Below are 14,241 nucleotides of genomic sequence, written 5' to 3' on the forward strand. Positions count from 1 at the left end.
AAGCTAAATAAACGGAGTGACTATACGCTGCCACCTCTCTTCTTCTAGAGAATGAGGTAACAAATTGGTTATTTTTGTTGTAAGCTTCAGCTGTTACATGACTTGCTCATGGGAAAATTAACACTGAGCTCTTTTTTTAAAAAAAATGTATCATAGGCAAACATGGAACTTAATCGGGAGGGAATTGCTTATTTATCCAAGGCATGTTTACACCAACACAACAGGGGATGGACTCATTTAGACTGCAATGCTACACCCAGTCACTGCAGAGTAAGCTCCATTCAACTCAGCTGGACTTCTAACTAGGCATGTATTGGATTGCACTGTTAGACCAGTAACTGGCACAGACACTGGTACTTATCTGAGAATATACAAGGGCTGGAATATACTCAGACAATGATCTAAAATTTCATGCACCTGAATCAAGATTTGTTTTGGCCCAAGCGTTATGTATCTTTGTAATGCAAGTTTGGTTGCTCCCAGCGTAGGTCTGGGCATTGAAGACCAAGGTTAGTGGAGGGGGGATTCTCCCCTCCCCAAAGAGAAAAACTACTGCATTTCAACAGGTTTCTTAAGGGTAGATCTGCCTAGAAAAAATAGTTTAGCATTTAATTAAGGTTGTTTGGTTTAAATTTAAAATTTAAAAACTTACAAAACGAGAGGAATTATCATTTTTCACAGTCTTTGCATTCCCAAAGGATTCCAAAATGGGATTGGCCTGTAGAAGCTGACGTTCCAGTTCACCCTGGAAAAAAACAACAAACCACAGACACAAACACAAAGTTAGGCATCTCCAATCCAAGAGCAGCACAATTTCCCAGGTGTGGTTTCCGTTTTCAATTGCCTTGACCCCATATGTCTTCTCAATACAGCATCTTCAAAATATGCTTAATGCTGTTAACAGTTGAGATGGACGACATTATAAAAAAACAGTTGGAAAATATGGTATTAAAAACTAAAGAAATAGATACAATTTACGTTAGGGCTAATGGATAAAGCACAGGGTTGACAAACTGCCACCTTTCAGGCAATTTTTGAGGGAATAAGTGATGCTCCATCTTCCACTGAGATCAGTATCTGAGGCAGCTAAATGGCCTGACAAAGTATACGTTAGTAATGCACAAAGATTTTTTTAAAAAACTTTGTGAAGTACAGTGGTGCCTCGCAAGACGAAATTAATCCGTTCCGTGAGTCTCTTCGTCTTGCGAAGCACGGCTATTAGCGGCTATTAACGGCTTAGCGGCTTTAAGAAAAAGGAAACAAACTCGCAAGAACTCGCAAGATGTTTCGTCTTGCGAAGCAAGCCCATAGGGAAATTTGTCTTGCGGAACGACTCAAAAAACAGAAAACTCTTTCGTCTCGCGCGTTTTTCGTCTTGCGAGGCATTCGTCTTGCGAGGTACCACTGTAGACATTTATCATTTTAACTAATCATCTGTGCAGAACAGATTTCTGCTCCCTCATCTAAACAAAACTTATAGGATTGTTTTAGACTGAAGTGAGCAGTGTTGCCTTAGCTCTGGCTATTCTCAAACTTGAGGTGAAACAGTATTTCAGCTACAAGCACAGGACACACCACCAATTTTGCAGTTTTTTAGAAAGGTTTTTAAGTCTGAGTTGCCAGCTCAGACATGTCTGGGAGAATTCTTTTCCCACTGCTGTCCATGTTAACACCTGTGTGTATCCATTAGCCCAATGAGGAGTCAAGTTGGTGAAAGATGAGATTTTGCTGCCATGTCTTGGATAGCAAAGGTGTGTGGCAGAGTGGAATTGTATCTGTAATATAATTGCAAAATTAATATTAGCACCGCTAATAGGTCTGCTTTTTCCAGTCAATCTTGTTTGTAGAAAACGTATGAACCTAGGTTACCTAACAGTAAGTGGCCTCCATTCAACTGCTTTGAAATACCAATACTTCACAGTACGATTGGTTTTGTTTGGTCCCAATTATATATATGTTAAAGATTTCTGCCTACTGTTAGTTAATGTTTGTATAGTACCTTTTTGGAAGTGAATTATCTGAACAGAATTATCGCTTAGTTTCTTGACTGAACATTCTCTGCTTATCCAGCTAACATCACTCACTCACTGGTTTCAGAGAAGCAAGTGCTTAACTCTCCTGTTGGAGTTAAACAAGTGAGCTTTATGCAGGATGAGTCTTTTAAAAGAGGCCCCATGGAACATGTGTACTCTGTATCCACGGGGCCTCTTTTAAAGGACTCACCCTGTATATGCAGAAGAATGTAACGTAATTTCAATGTGCTTTTTCTAAATGTTTAACTAAGACTACACCATTCTATCTATAGTAAGAGGAAGTGCAAGGCTGGTTGATATCCACGATAAAAAAAACCCTTTCATACAGGAAAGACACATATTGTTGCCTTTTGCATCTTAACTCTACATGGCAGGTTCTTGCTAGTTCCTCCTTCCTAAGAGATTATCCAGCAAAATGCCTTTCAATGGGCACTGAAAAGCACAAAAACAAAACAAAAGACAGAAACCAAGTAATAGGGGCTCAAACAGCTAGTTCAGAGTCAATTCAAGTGAGCACACATCTGACAAGCAGAAAAGGTCGTAAATTGTTTGTAAACAATATGAACTGCAGAAATGAACTCTATGGAGTCTGCAGGAATACATCTAGTCAAGAACGGAGTTTATCTCAGTTTGGACAGTTACAAAAAACTGAAATACACCAAGATAAATCATTTCATGGAATACTGATGCTACCTCCTGTTACAGTCCAAGCACACAAGCATAGTGTGCCTTTAGCTGTTCTCAGCAAGCAAAATCAAATTTCAGACTTCAATGAAGAGAGACATGCATTTGCAACCCCCCCAAGTGTCTGATCGATACAACAGGTTTAATCTGTTATTTTAGTCTCTATGAAGTCAGATCTTGAGGTTTGTACAATTGCTTGCCTATAACACAGAAATGAGGAACTGGTAGCCCTCCATATCTTGTGTACTCCCAAGTCCCATCAGCCCCAGCCAACATGGTCAGGGATGACAGGACTCTAGCAAACATGGAGTGTTACAGGATCCTAATCCCTGATAGAAACACTTCAAAATAGGTTTACTAGTTATTCTTACTTATGGCCCTAAAATGCCTGGCACACTTGTCTTGGTGTCATGCATCAGTCCCATGTGAGGAAACAGACAAGAGGCATATGGAGACCACCATCCTATTCTGCAATGTATCACAGAAGCTTGAAACCAAAGGCAAGATCTACATTGGCTTTCACACATAAATTCAGGGAAATCTTGGAAAAAGCATCCAAAATATTGTGAAGGTGTGGTAACATGCAATATATTCATGCAAATCAACAGTGTAATGATAGGTAAGAGAGGCTTTGCTCTCAGCATCCCTGTGATTTGACTCATTTTGAGAGCGGGGTGAGAAGCTAGAAGAGCTACATGCTACTCACATACAACAGGGATCCACTCTGCAGTTCAAAATGACAATGAAACAGAATGTTAATGGTTATGAACTTATGAAACCTACAGAAACACACTGAGATTAAAAATACAAAATGGCTTTACTGGGTTCCTATAGGAGAGTTTACTCATCTTTTTAATAGAGAAAATCTGTTATCAGACCCTTCTTCAACTTCACAGTATAAAATAAACCTGATGAATATGACACCAGGTAGCAAAAACTTTTGTTTAATCTGGCTGGATCATCAAGGAGATCCATCCATGTTTTGCTCTGCACTCGAAGAGTTATTGTCCACTTACCCTAGTCTATGGATAAGAAGTCATTCAAGTTCTCCTAATGATTAAGCAGTGGCCCATAGGGGTTATAGAGGGAAGAGCTATAACAGAATCTGTTTGTACGCTTTTTCATAGAAAGTAAACAGCATTAGCCTTTCCCTTGCTAATACAACCAAAGTTGCTGAAGGTCACATATTGGACCAAATAGCTAACCAGTCAACCACATACCAAACCATAGGTGCCAGTTACAGATAGGTAGCCGTGTTGGTCTGCCATAGTCAAAATAAAAAAATTCCTTCCAGTAGCACCTTAAAGACCAACTAAGTTAGTTCTTGGTATGAGCTTCCGTGTGTATCTGAAGAAGTGTGCATGCACACGAAAGCTCATACCAAGAACTAACTTAGTTGGTCTTTAAGGTGCTACTGGAAGGGATTTTTTTATTCAAACCATAGGTGGTTCAACCTTCAGCAGTACTTAGGCTGCTCCTAAAATCCACATGCCAAGAGAGTCACGGCGAACTCCTACTCATTCAAAAAATCTTAGTTTCAACTTCAACACCTGTACATAGTGCAAGGCATCACTTCAAGACATTATACAGGAAGCAATAGGTCACTTATTTAATTAGGCAGGTGGCAGCTTGAGTAAAAAAAGAAGGGGGAGAAAGAAGAATCCAGAACAATCAGTCCTGGGATTCGCATGCCCTCTTTCCTCACTGGCCTCTAGAACTAAGAATCTATGCAGTCAGAGTTTACTGTACCAGCCCTGGGGTGACTGCAGTTCAGATTTATCATGAGCCGCAGGAAATCTCTAGGCATACCAGCACTAAAACACTCCTGCTTTCCCCATATAGTCAGCAAAATATGGAACAATAATGCCCAGCAATCTGGAAGAATCTGTGCCTGAATACTTTGTCAATTACACTGAGTGATATGCACGCTCAAAGGACAATTATATCGGTGTTTCTGTACATGTGCAATAATGAAGTTTACTCTTAGCTGCATGCCTGTACCAGAAATTACTTGTATCCTTATATTGGATGTTGACAGGTAGTCTCCTAAAAATGTAAAACAAGAATGATTAAGCCTATATAAAGTTTAGAAGCATAAAAAAGACACTTGCCTGGTGCTTCACTGGCTTAGGTGACTCGGGCTGTTTGTTGTAAACAAACAAATTCACATGTTAGCAAATCTGACCTTGCCTTCCCATCCATCACCAAGTTTTCACTCTCATTTACATGCTAGTATATTTTCTTTAGCCACTATGTTCATCGTGGCAACAGCTAAATTTTACTCAGGTAGAATTAAATGTGAACTTCTTCATTCAAGGAAAGCTGAAAATCTACAAGTACTTTTTAATCTTATTTCATGACTCCAAGTCTGATACTGGCTTCTTTTAGAAAAGGTATAGATTAGTAATACAATAGACGCTGTATGCTCTCAAGACTTAATTAAATACAATGTTTCCAAAAGGTTCTGACCAAAAAAACCCCACCTAGATTTTTTCTTCTTCTGGATCACATAGAAGTCTCTAGGCAGTGTATTTAGTTTCCTTTGCCAGGATTCAACAGGCCTGATGTGCATTCAGGGCCTCCAACATGCATACAGATGCATGCATGCAAGAGCTGCTCTTATCTTTTGTGAGATGATGTGTGCAATGTTTTGCACATGCAGGGGAATTCCTAACTCGGAAGAAAACACAACACCAACATGTAGAACTCCATATGTGAATCAGAACTCTATCACTCAAACTTGGGATACAGTAGCACGCAAATTGCCAAAGTTTTGTGTCACACACAAAAATTTCAAAACCCAACAAACTGAGATGTAGTTTTCTTTATCCATAATGCCTTTTATCAAAATTGGATTAGTCACACAAGGGATGCTAAATAAAACCTATTTATTAAAGATGCAATGTCAAATATTGGTTCATAGAAAGCAACACAGCTAAGACCAATGGTGAAACATTCAATCCTGTGCTTCTGTGACATCAATTAGACAACTCAAGTACTCATTTATATTGCACTATACAATGAATATTGTGGGCAGATAAAGCCCATGTTCCAAAACATGGTGCCTTCTCCACAGCTATAAGGCAACAGCAGTTTAAAGAAGAACACCGTGCTCTACAATTGTTTGTCAAAGCAAGAAAAAGTTTCGGAAGGCAACAGTAGAGAGTTTTCAGGTGAAAGTTTCACAAACAGATGCTTAATTGTTGCAAGCTGCAGAATTAAAGGAGGGTAGCAACTAAATACCTTAATAGTTCTAAAGCTACAGAATGCGGTATGCCTTCAGAGGTGATTTAATGGTGTTCCATTTCTCACTTCACCATAAAGCAGGAAAAGTACATCTGCTCCGCATGTGCATACATACAGTGTACACACAAACCTATACCACCAGAACTAGTGGAAACCAAGGTATGGACTGCCAGGGATAGAGGGTATGTTTTGTGCCCAACTACAACACCATCCCAAATTCATTATTCTTCTGCCAACAAGGGTTAATCAACCATTCATTCACACATGAAAAGTGTATACTCATATATCATTTTGGTATGGGACTAAACCCCAGCAACAGAGGAAGGGACTGGTTTTATGTCCTATACTTCATCTTGCTGTAGATTTTGCTCCACAAAACTCATTGCTAGCCTTTGAGATCCAAGACAGTTCCATGAATAATCCTTCCTTGGATTCCATTTTTTGGGTATGCTCAAGTACTGGTCTTCAAGTGGCGGGCTGGGACCCACTAGTGTGTTGTGTCCTGATTCAATGTGGGACTATTAAGATGCAAATATATGGCAAAATTTAAGAAATGGGTCCCCAAATGCATATTTGGGTTAAAAGTGGTTCCTGGAACTGAAAACTTAAAAGTTACCTGTGCTAGAGTTAACAGACTCCTAGGATTTATATCTATTAAATGCCCAACGACTTTAAATTTTTTAGTCCCCAGTTACAGGGCACATTATCTAGAGGAATAGCAGCCAGCCAACTGCACACTAAAAGGAATAGCATGATGTATCTGGTACAGGATCATTTGAGGGCCTCCTTACATCTCAAATATACAGCACAAAAATCCTTATGCTAACAGCAAGAACTTAAGGAGACATTGCAATATCCAAGAGAACACAAAAGCGGGGCAATGAATTTTCATTCAAGAACATGTTTTGCTTTGCTATAGAACTTAGCATATGGCACCACAAAAACTAATGCCAACGGTGTGTTGTACAATACATATTTCTATTTTAAGAATTCATTATATCAACACACACATACTGGATTTTACAGAAATGTTTCCAAAGACAACTGTAACAGCAAGAGGGTTGTTTTGTACACATAGCAATTTGAAATTTACCAAGCTGGCATCCAACTGTTTATGCTTCGTAACTTCTAATAGAGTGCAATTGTAACACAACTATTAGGTGGCTATTCCCTTAAACTAAAGAAAGCTCTTTGTTGAATGGATAATGAAGCAAACAGCAGTGCTTACAAACTGATTCCAACTTTAAGTGGCCTGTTTTTCAACACTTGTTTATCATGGACAGGGTCTCGGAAGCAGACTTCAAAGCAAGGTATTATCCGTTTTTACAGAATACAACAATTGCAAATTAAGGAAATACCATGTAAAACTTACAGGAATATTGTGGTCCTTTCTTCCTTTATGAGAGGAAGCAACATGTGCAAGATACTGAATGACTTTCTTGGTGTTTTCTGTTTTCCCAGCACCCGATTCACCTCTGCAAGAACACACATAATTTAAAGCTAGATTTGTGGAAGAGAAACAACAATCAGGCTTTCACCACAACTTAATGTCTAGGATAATTTTATTAATGCCAGGTTTGGACAACTGCAAGGTACTTTCTGGTTCCCGAGATATGAGAAGATGCTGAATTGAGTTGTTCAGTAGTGAGTTTTATGTAAAACCACTGTTGTACAGCAGATACACTTGGTTCTGAGAGCACTTCTCACTGAAGGAACTCTCCCTGTCAATGAGGCAGCTTGCTGTTCCAACTGAAAATACACTAAAGGTATTTCAGTAAGAACTTGGATGGTGGGTTTTAAATAATGAAAACCAGACATTCTGAGCTAACTTCTAAAAGCACTCTTCAGTCACCCAATGGTAAAGAACGAAAACTCTAGTGAGTTTGGGATAGTTCAGTCAGTAGAGCATGAGACTCGATCTCAGGGTTGTGGGTTCAAGCTCCACCTTGGGCAAAACACTTCTGCATTGCAGGAGGTTGGACTAGATGACCCTCATGGTCCCTTCCAATTCTACAATTCTATCTGAAGTCACCTCCGCCACTCAGGAAATACCATTTGAGTCTCCCTCACCACTCAACTTAGGATGCTGTGATCCAAGAGTCCTGTCCTGCCCCATTAAGATTGAAAACTGAAGCAGAGCAAGAATCAAAACATTCAAGTTTGTCACTCCTGTTTCAATTGTTTAGGAAAAATGAAAGATGAGATACATACAAGCTGAGAATCAAAAAAGGAATCTCCTGGAACAATATATAAATTTGCACAACCATTCTCAAGTTGCCCGATATAAGATTTCTTCAAACATGAATATGCGTTGCTGCATATGAAGTAGTCACTTGAGAAAGAGCCCCAAGTTTCCTTATGCTTTGTGGAGTAACAGAATTTAAAAGATCTGGCTAAAGGGTGGTGAATGCTTCATGTACAATATCCAAATTACTGCTATTTTATAATCAATTTCATATGGTCCATCTAGCTTGCACATATATGAAAAGAAAAAAAGCATAACTTTAAGCAGGTATTCAACGTGTCAAGCGTAGGTTCTATTCTCTTTATAAGCAGTGGCTGCAAAGCTGAAATTGAAGTTAATTCTCCGCCCTCCCCCCCCAAATAGTGTATTGTTGCCAGATGGTGAACTATACAAGATTTCCTGGAATAGGAATACTTGATGAAAGAGGACACACACACTCCTGGCCTTTAGAACACTTTTGGATCATTCCATGACTGATGTTGGATTTTCACATTTCACTGCCAAATAGACTTGTTATATACTGGAGACATATGTTCACCGATATTAACTTATTAGTTACGTATGGGGTTCCCACTGACTAACCCAAAACTTTTACATTTTTCACTGGTTTTATTATGTGACAAATGATCCTCAGAAGACAGACTGAAGACCTCATTAGTCCTCTCATCTCCCCCTGTATCTTCAGTGCCTTTGCCTCTTGACTTCCGTATTCCTTATGAATCTGTGAATTATGAATGAAAGATGTTTGAGGTAAAAGATAGTGACTGCCTTGGCGACCATGGGAATGGCGCAGATAGTGTGAAGTGGGGTTACTGCCCTTCACTAAACCCCTAAATAGCTGGAAGTCATTCTTCCAGATCTCACATGAATGATATGCTTAGATTTATAGCCTAATCCAGGCATAGGCAAGCTTCGGGCCTCCAGATGTTTTGGCCTACAACTCTCATGATCCCTAGCTAACAGAACCAGTGGTCAGGGATGATGGGAATTGAGAGCCAGTGTGGTGTAGTTGTTAAGAGCGGTAGTCTCGTAATCTGGGGAACCGGGTTCGCGTCTCCGCTCCTCCACATGCAGCTGCTGGGTGACCTTGGGCTAGTCACACTTCTCTGAAGTCTCTCAGCCCCACTCACCTCACAGTGTGTTTGTTGTGGGGGAGGAAGGGAAAGGAGAATGTTAGCCGCTTTGAGACTCCTTGAAGGGAGTGAAAGGCGGGATATCAAATCCAAACTCCTCCTCTTCTTCTTCTAGTCCAAAACATATGGAGGGCCGAAGTTTGCCTATGCCTGGCCTAATCCATCCTAAAGCCATGGTAACAAGTGGCAGCAAGAGTTGGCTCGCAACAGGAGCTAGAATAACAGTTGTGAGAGCAAGCAGTGAACTGCGAAGTTCCCAGTTCCAAGCTCACCTCCATGAAGGCACTGGACACACTAGATCCAGTTCCTACTAAGGCAGGAATGCCACAGCCGGCCTCCTGCAATGGAACTGCAGTACATAGTTTGGTAATAATGATCTCTGCCACCTGTGAGATCGTTCAGTGAATAAAGTTAAATGTTAACTCTTGTGTAACTCATCTTAGGAGCCCCTGTTCCCAGTGAATCTGACAAATAGTAGTCATCACACTATCACAGAACAAAGCTAAGCTCCAAAATGCATTTACTTACGTGCAAAGAATTGATTGGTCCTCACGATCTGCAAAGGAAAAGGGAACAATTTATGATTGACATTTTGGTGCACATATTTTGCTAATAAGGTACGCAGAGACAGAAAACCTGAGAGGAGGGAGAGTAAAGGTGACAAGAAGATATCAGGAATAGCTAGAACCTTAATATTAGCCAAACACAAATTCTCACCTCTGTAACATCCATCCACAACCCCCCTAATTTTTAAATCAAATCACCCAGACAAGGTGAGTGTAGGCATATGTATATATGCAGTCCTTCAGGCACCCTCGATTTAAACTATGGAAGACTTATAAGGTTAAAACATGCCCTGAATTGAGCCTGAAAGTGGTGTTAACTTAAACAAAGGTCATACAAGGTACTAACCGAACAAGGTTTGACCTATATGCTGCCAAGCCTCGTTATTTTATACTACCGCTGACAAAAGGGCTCTCTGCATAAGTCTACAGTAGAGAGACAAGAATGTCACCACTTCAACATGCCTACCATACATCCCCCCTTCCTTTGGAGCTACCAGCCTTTTGGGTACAAGTAAGCAAATTTGGAATTTTGAGCAAGTGCCATGGGCACCAGTCACACAAAGTGGCTGCTGTAGGGCTAAAGCATAACACAGAATAGTTATGACATTTTTTAAAAAGACAGGAGCACAAAATAGTCACACCACCAATGGGAAATACCTATATTAGCTGCAACTTTATTTGCTCGGAGAGCAGCTCATTGCACCTCTCCTCTGTTAAGAATAGATGGGAGTGTGGATGTCCAGTCCTGGCATCTAATAAAATATGGGCATGTTTCAGAGGTGTGTGTTCAGTGTAGGAGAGGGCTGAGCAAGTGTAAACAGGAACTGAGCAAGAACAGAAAACAGTTTCTTGTGCATTGTGGATTTCTGAAGGCGTATTTACTGTGACCTCACAAAGGCACCATAGGAGGTACAGCCTGTGACTGCCGAAATGGCCGGAAAACCTCATATGCAAGCAAAGCAAAGACAAATAACTATTTGAACAACTATACAACCTAGCCTCCTCTGGAAAGAGCTCTTTCAGCAAGTATTGTTGAAGTTTGGTATTGAGGTGCCAACCAGCTATAGAACTATCGAGTCTCATTTCACCATACATTTTTTCTTTCAGGGACTGCTCATACAATGTATATGTTTTTGACATAACCAGCTGGTGAAAGATTTGAAATGAAAACTCGTAATTTTAAAATATTGCCTTAAAGGTGATGTGTCGTGTCAGATACAAGCCCTATCCACTTAAAAAGATTAATGTTTAAACTTATATTTGTAGAAGAAATGTTAGCATATTGAAAAGCACACAGAGATATAAACTAACGTAGTACCCTTCGGGAATCATTCAACAATAAGCAGAAATAAATGCAGCTGTTACACATCACTTTGACATTCATGGAACACAAAAATATGGTTATGTTATAGCAGCAGATAATTTATAGGGCTGCCTATGTCTGCGCAGAGCAAAGGATGGAGACTTAAGCATTATTTTCTTTAAAGAAAATTTATAAAGGCTGCTAGAATGCTTCTGCCTCATTTCTGCCACCAACAGCAGACTGCAAGCTGAGCCAGAAGCAGAATATGAAGCAAGAGAAGAGCACAGTTTGGACTGGGCTTCTGGGGTAACTTAGAAAATAGGAATAATGAAAAACAAAGTAAAAGGCTGGAGATACTTTGGAATAACTAGTAGACAGTGCTACACAACATATGATGAGCTTTTCCACCAATTTCCCTAGGGGTCAGAAGATTAATTCATTCTTCACTAGCCACAAAAATCTTGGGCAAAGGGAGACTTACTATTACAATTTGTATTCTAATTCACCATCAATGCATGGGCAGTAACTTCCACTTTTCCCTCTTTATTAGCATTGCTTTTCATTATTTATTTATTTATTTATTTATTTGAGGGAGAGGACAGTGTTTAATATTAAGCCTTGTAAAGACAAAAACCCAAGTGTTTAGACCAGGCATCCCCAACCTTCAGCCCCCAGATGTTTTGGACTACAATTCCCATCATCCCTGACCACTGGTCCCGTTAGCTAGGGATCATAGGAGTTGTAGGCCAAAACATCTGGAAGGCTGCAGGTTGGGGATGCCTGGTTTAGACCAACACTGCTTTGTCAGTTATAACTTTAAAGAGCTTTGAGTTGACATAAGTAAGACTTGGGGACTAGGACACTCCTCACCACAATGAGCAGCTACAATTGCTTTTGTGTTGATACAGCAGAAAAGGAGATGCTGGCCTTTCAATACTTAAAAACCCACAAGGAAGTATGCTTCTAGGAGAACGATATCAGAAAAGCTTTGTGGGGGGAAATTTAAATGAGAATTTACCTGACAGGATTTACCTGTTAAAGTTCATCATAAGCTATTTCCTTCTTTTTAATTATTTATAGTTTCTACATTTCTGTTTCTTGAACAAAGAAAGACTGTGCACCTCGTGTGTCTGTAACAGGGTAATAAAAAGGACAGCCTTTCATAACGAGTCATTTTTCATTTTAATCTGCAGTGCTATAGAACTCAGGTAAAGTAAAGTCCAACTGAATATCTCCATAAGTGAAGCGCAAGCTCCTTCATGGGAGGAAGCAAGTGTTTGCTGCCAGCTCCACATGGCTGGTAGGCAGCAAGCAAGCTGGGCCATAAGGCGAGTAGGAAAACCACCCCTGCCACTTCTCTCACCCACAAACTTCCTTCCAAACCAACCAGAATGCAACAGTGCAGGCCCTTCTAGTTCCAGCAATTATTTTGCATCACTCTGCCATTCCCATCTCCCGCATCATACAGGGTCACCAACACAGCACCCACAGGTAAAATGAATGAAGACCTTTGTGAGTGCCTGTGAAGCCACAGGCACCAGGTTGGTGATCCTCACACTAGGTGATCTTGGGCCAGTCACTACCTCTCAGCCTAACCTGGGATCTTCTGAATAAATACTATTGCTATACATCCCCCACCTTCCTAGTACTGTACTCTGTCATTAAACCAATACAGAGACGTATGTGTGTGTGAGAATACTGGACAGCTTGAAAAATAACTATTAATAACAATGCCAATGAAACTAGGTTAATCATGACCCCAGCTTGGCAATATAGTTTACAGGAAACTCATTCAACATTAAACTGTTTTTGTAAGAGTTAACAGACTCTAAATACAGCATGCCCAAAGCAGATATACACAAACGCCAGAAAAGTAATGCCAATGTTTATACAAGGGCAGCTATTACTTTTAAACCTAGTTATAAAACTTTCAGAAACACTTGTCTGAACACAACTCGTTTTGAAAAATGAAGTTAGTTTATAAAGAGAACTCTGGAGTTAATTCATGTTCATAATGTAGCCAAAGTGTATTACCGGACATGCACGCAAGATCAGTTAAGAAATTTTGTACCCTGACTAAGTTTATTAAGAGTTACTTATTTTTACAAGCTTCTTTAACTTAGATTTCATGCATTAATGTTTAATAGAACAGTTAAGTCCAGAAGCATCTAGCAAGGCAGCACAGGTAGTAATGCACTGTTAAGCCATCTTCCCAATGCCAGGTATCATTGCCAGTTATTGAGAGGGGGGAGACAAGGCACTGGAGAGCTCAGCATGGCAGGATTGCCTCTGCTGTTGCACCTGTACACCACTAAACTCTCCACTGCCCTTCCCCTCTAAGTAACCAGCAGCAATGAAGTACTGGGAAGTCAGGTGAGCAGCACAGCCCCACCCACACTGCCACACCAGCCACTACAGGTTAACTCACTAGCCGTTTTGCAAACAGAACAGCCTTGTGGACAACTCTGTATATCTAACAGCTTTACTGTATCATAATTCACTGAAAGAAAAGGTCTAAGTTTAGTATAATCATTTAAATTATCCTATACAGTGTACCTTCGGGTTGCAAACGTGATCCGTGCGGGATGCACATTTGCAACCTGCAGCAAGCATGAATGACTGAACAAGAACTTATCATCTGTAATTTGGTATCAATTACCACCCAATCAAATGCATGCTTATTCACAGCTACCGTCGAATTCAATGGGATTTACTCCCAAGTGTGCAAAATATTACAGCCTCCACATAAAAGCAAGTACTTCAAGCGGTGGTAGAGATGTAGCTCTGCACAGTGTTACGTGCTGCTGCTTTTTGCATTTTAAGAGCATGCATCTAAGGTCAGCACAAGGCAAACATCACATGAGCTAGGGCTTTATGCTAACCATTTTATGTAAGCAATTTTTAAATCAAGGTACTACCAAATTTATCTTTTAGCATTCTATTCTATCAAAGTTTATTGAAGCAGAAAAGACAAGAGGATGCAATTCATTTAACCAGCCCCATCCACTGAAGCCTTGCACAAGGACTTTGA

General features: G+C 40.1%; 1 protein-coding gene across 4 annotated transcripts in view; it reads right to left on the bottom strand.

The window, feature by feature from the left end:
• The window catches only part of MYH10 (myosin heavy chain 10), a 71,807-nt gene that overhangs the window by 41,470 nt on the left and 16,096 nt on the right, over positions 1–14,241 (bottom strand). For 2 of the 4 annotated variants that reach the window (XM_081184442.1, XM_081184444.1), the window contains exons 4-7: positions 9,870–9,897; positions 7,336–7,438; positions 4,829–4,858; positions 653–745 (exon numbers count right to left, since the gene is read on the bottom strand). In XM_081184442.1, the coding sequence (XP_081040568.1) occupies positions 653–745; positions 4,829–4,858; positions 7,336–7,438; positions 9,870–9,897 (254 nt within the window). Of the gene's footprint in view, positions 1–652; positions 746–3,423; positions 3,442–4,828; positions 4,859–7,335; positions 7,439–9,869; positions 9,898–14,241 lie in introns of all 4 variants that reach the window. The other 2 variants (XM_081184441.1, XM_081184443.1) reach the window with 2 other exon arrangements.

The sequence above is a fragment of the Podarcis bocagei genome, assembly GCF_964188305.1.
Source record: "Podarcis bocagei genome assembly, chromosome: 2".
Taxonomy (NCBI): Eukaryota; Metazoa; Chordata; class Lepidosauria; order Squamata; family Lacertidae; genus Podarcis; species Podarcis bocagei.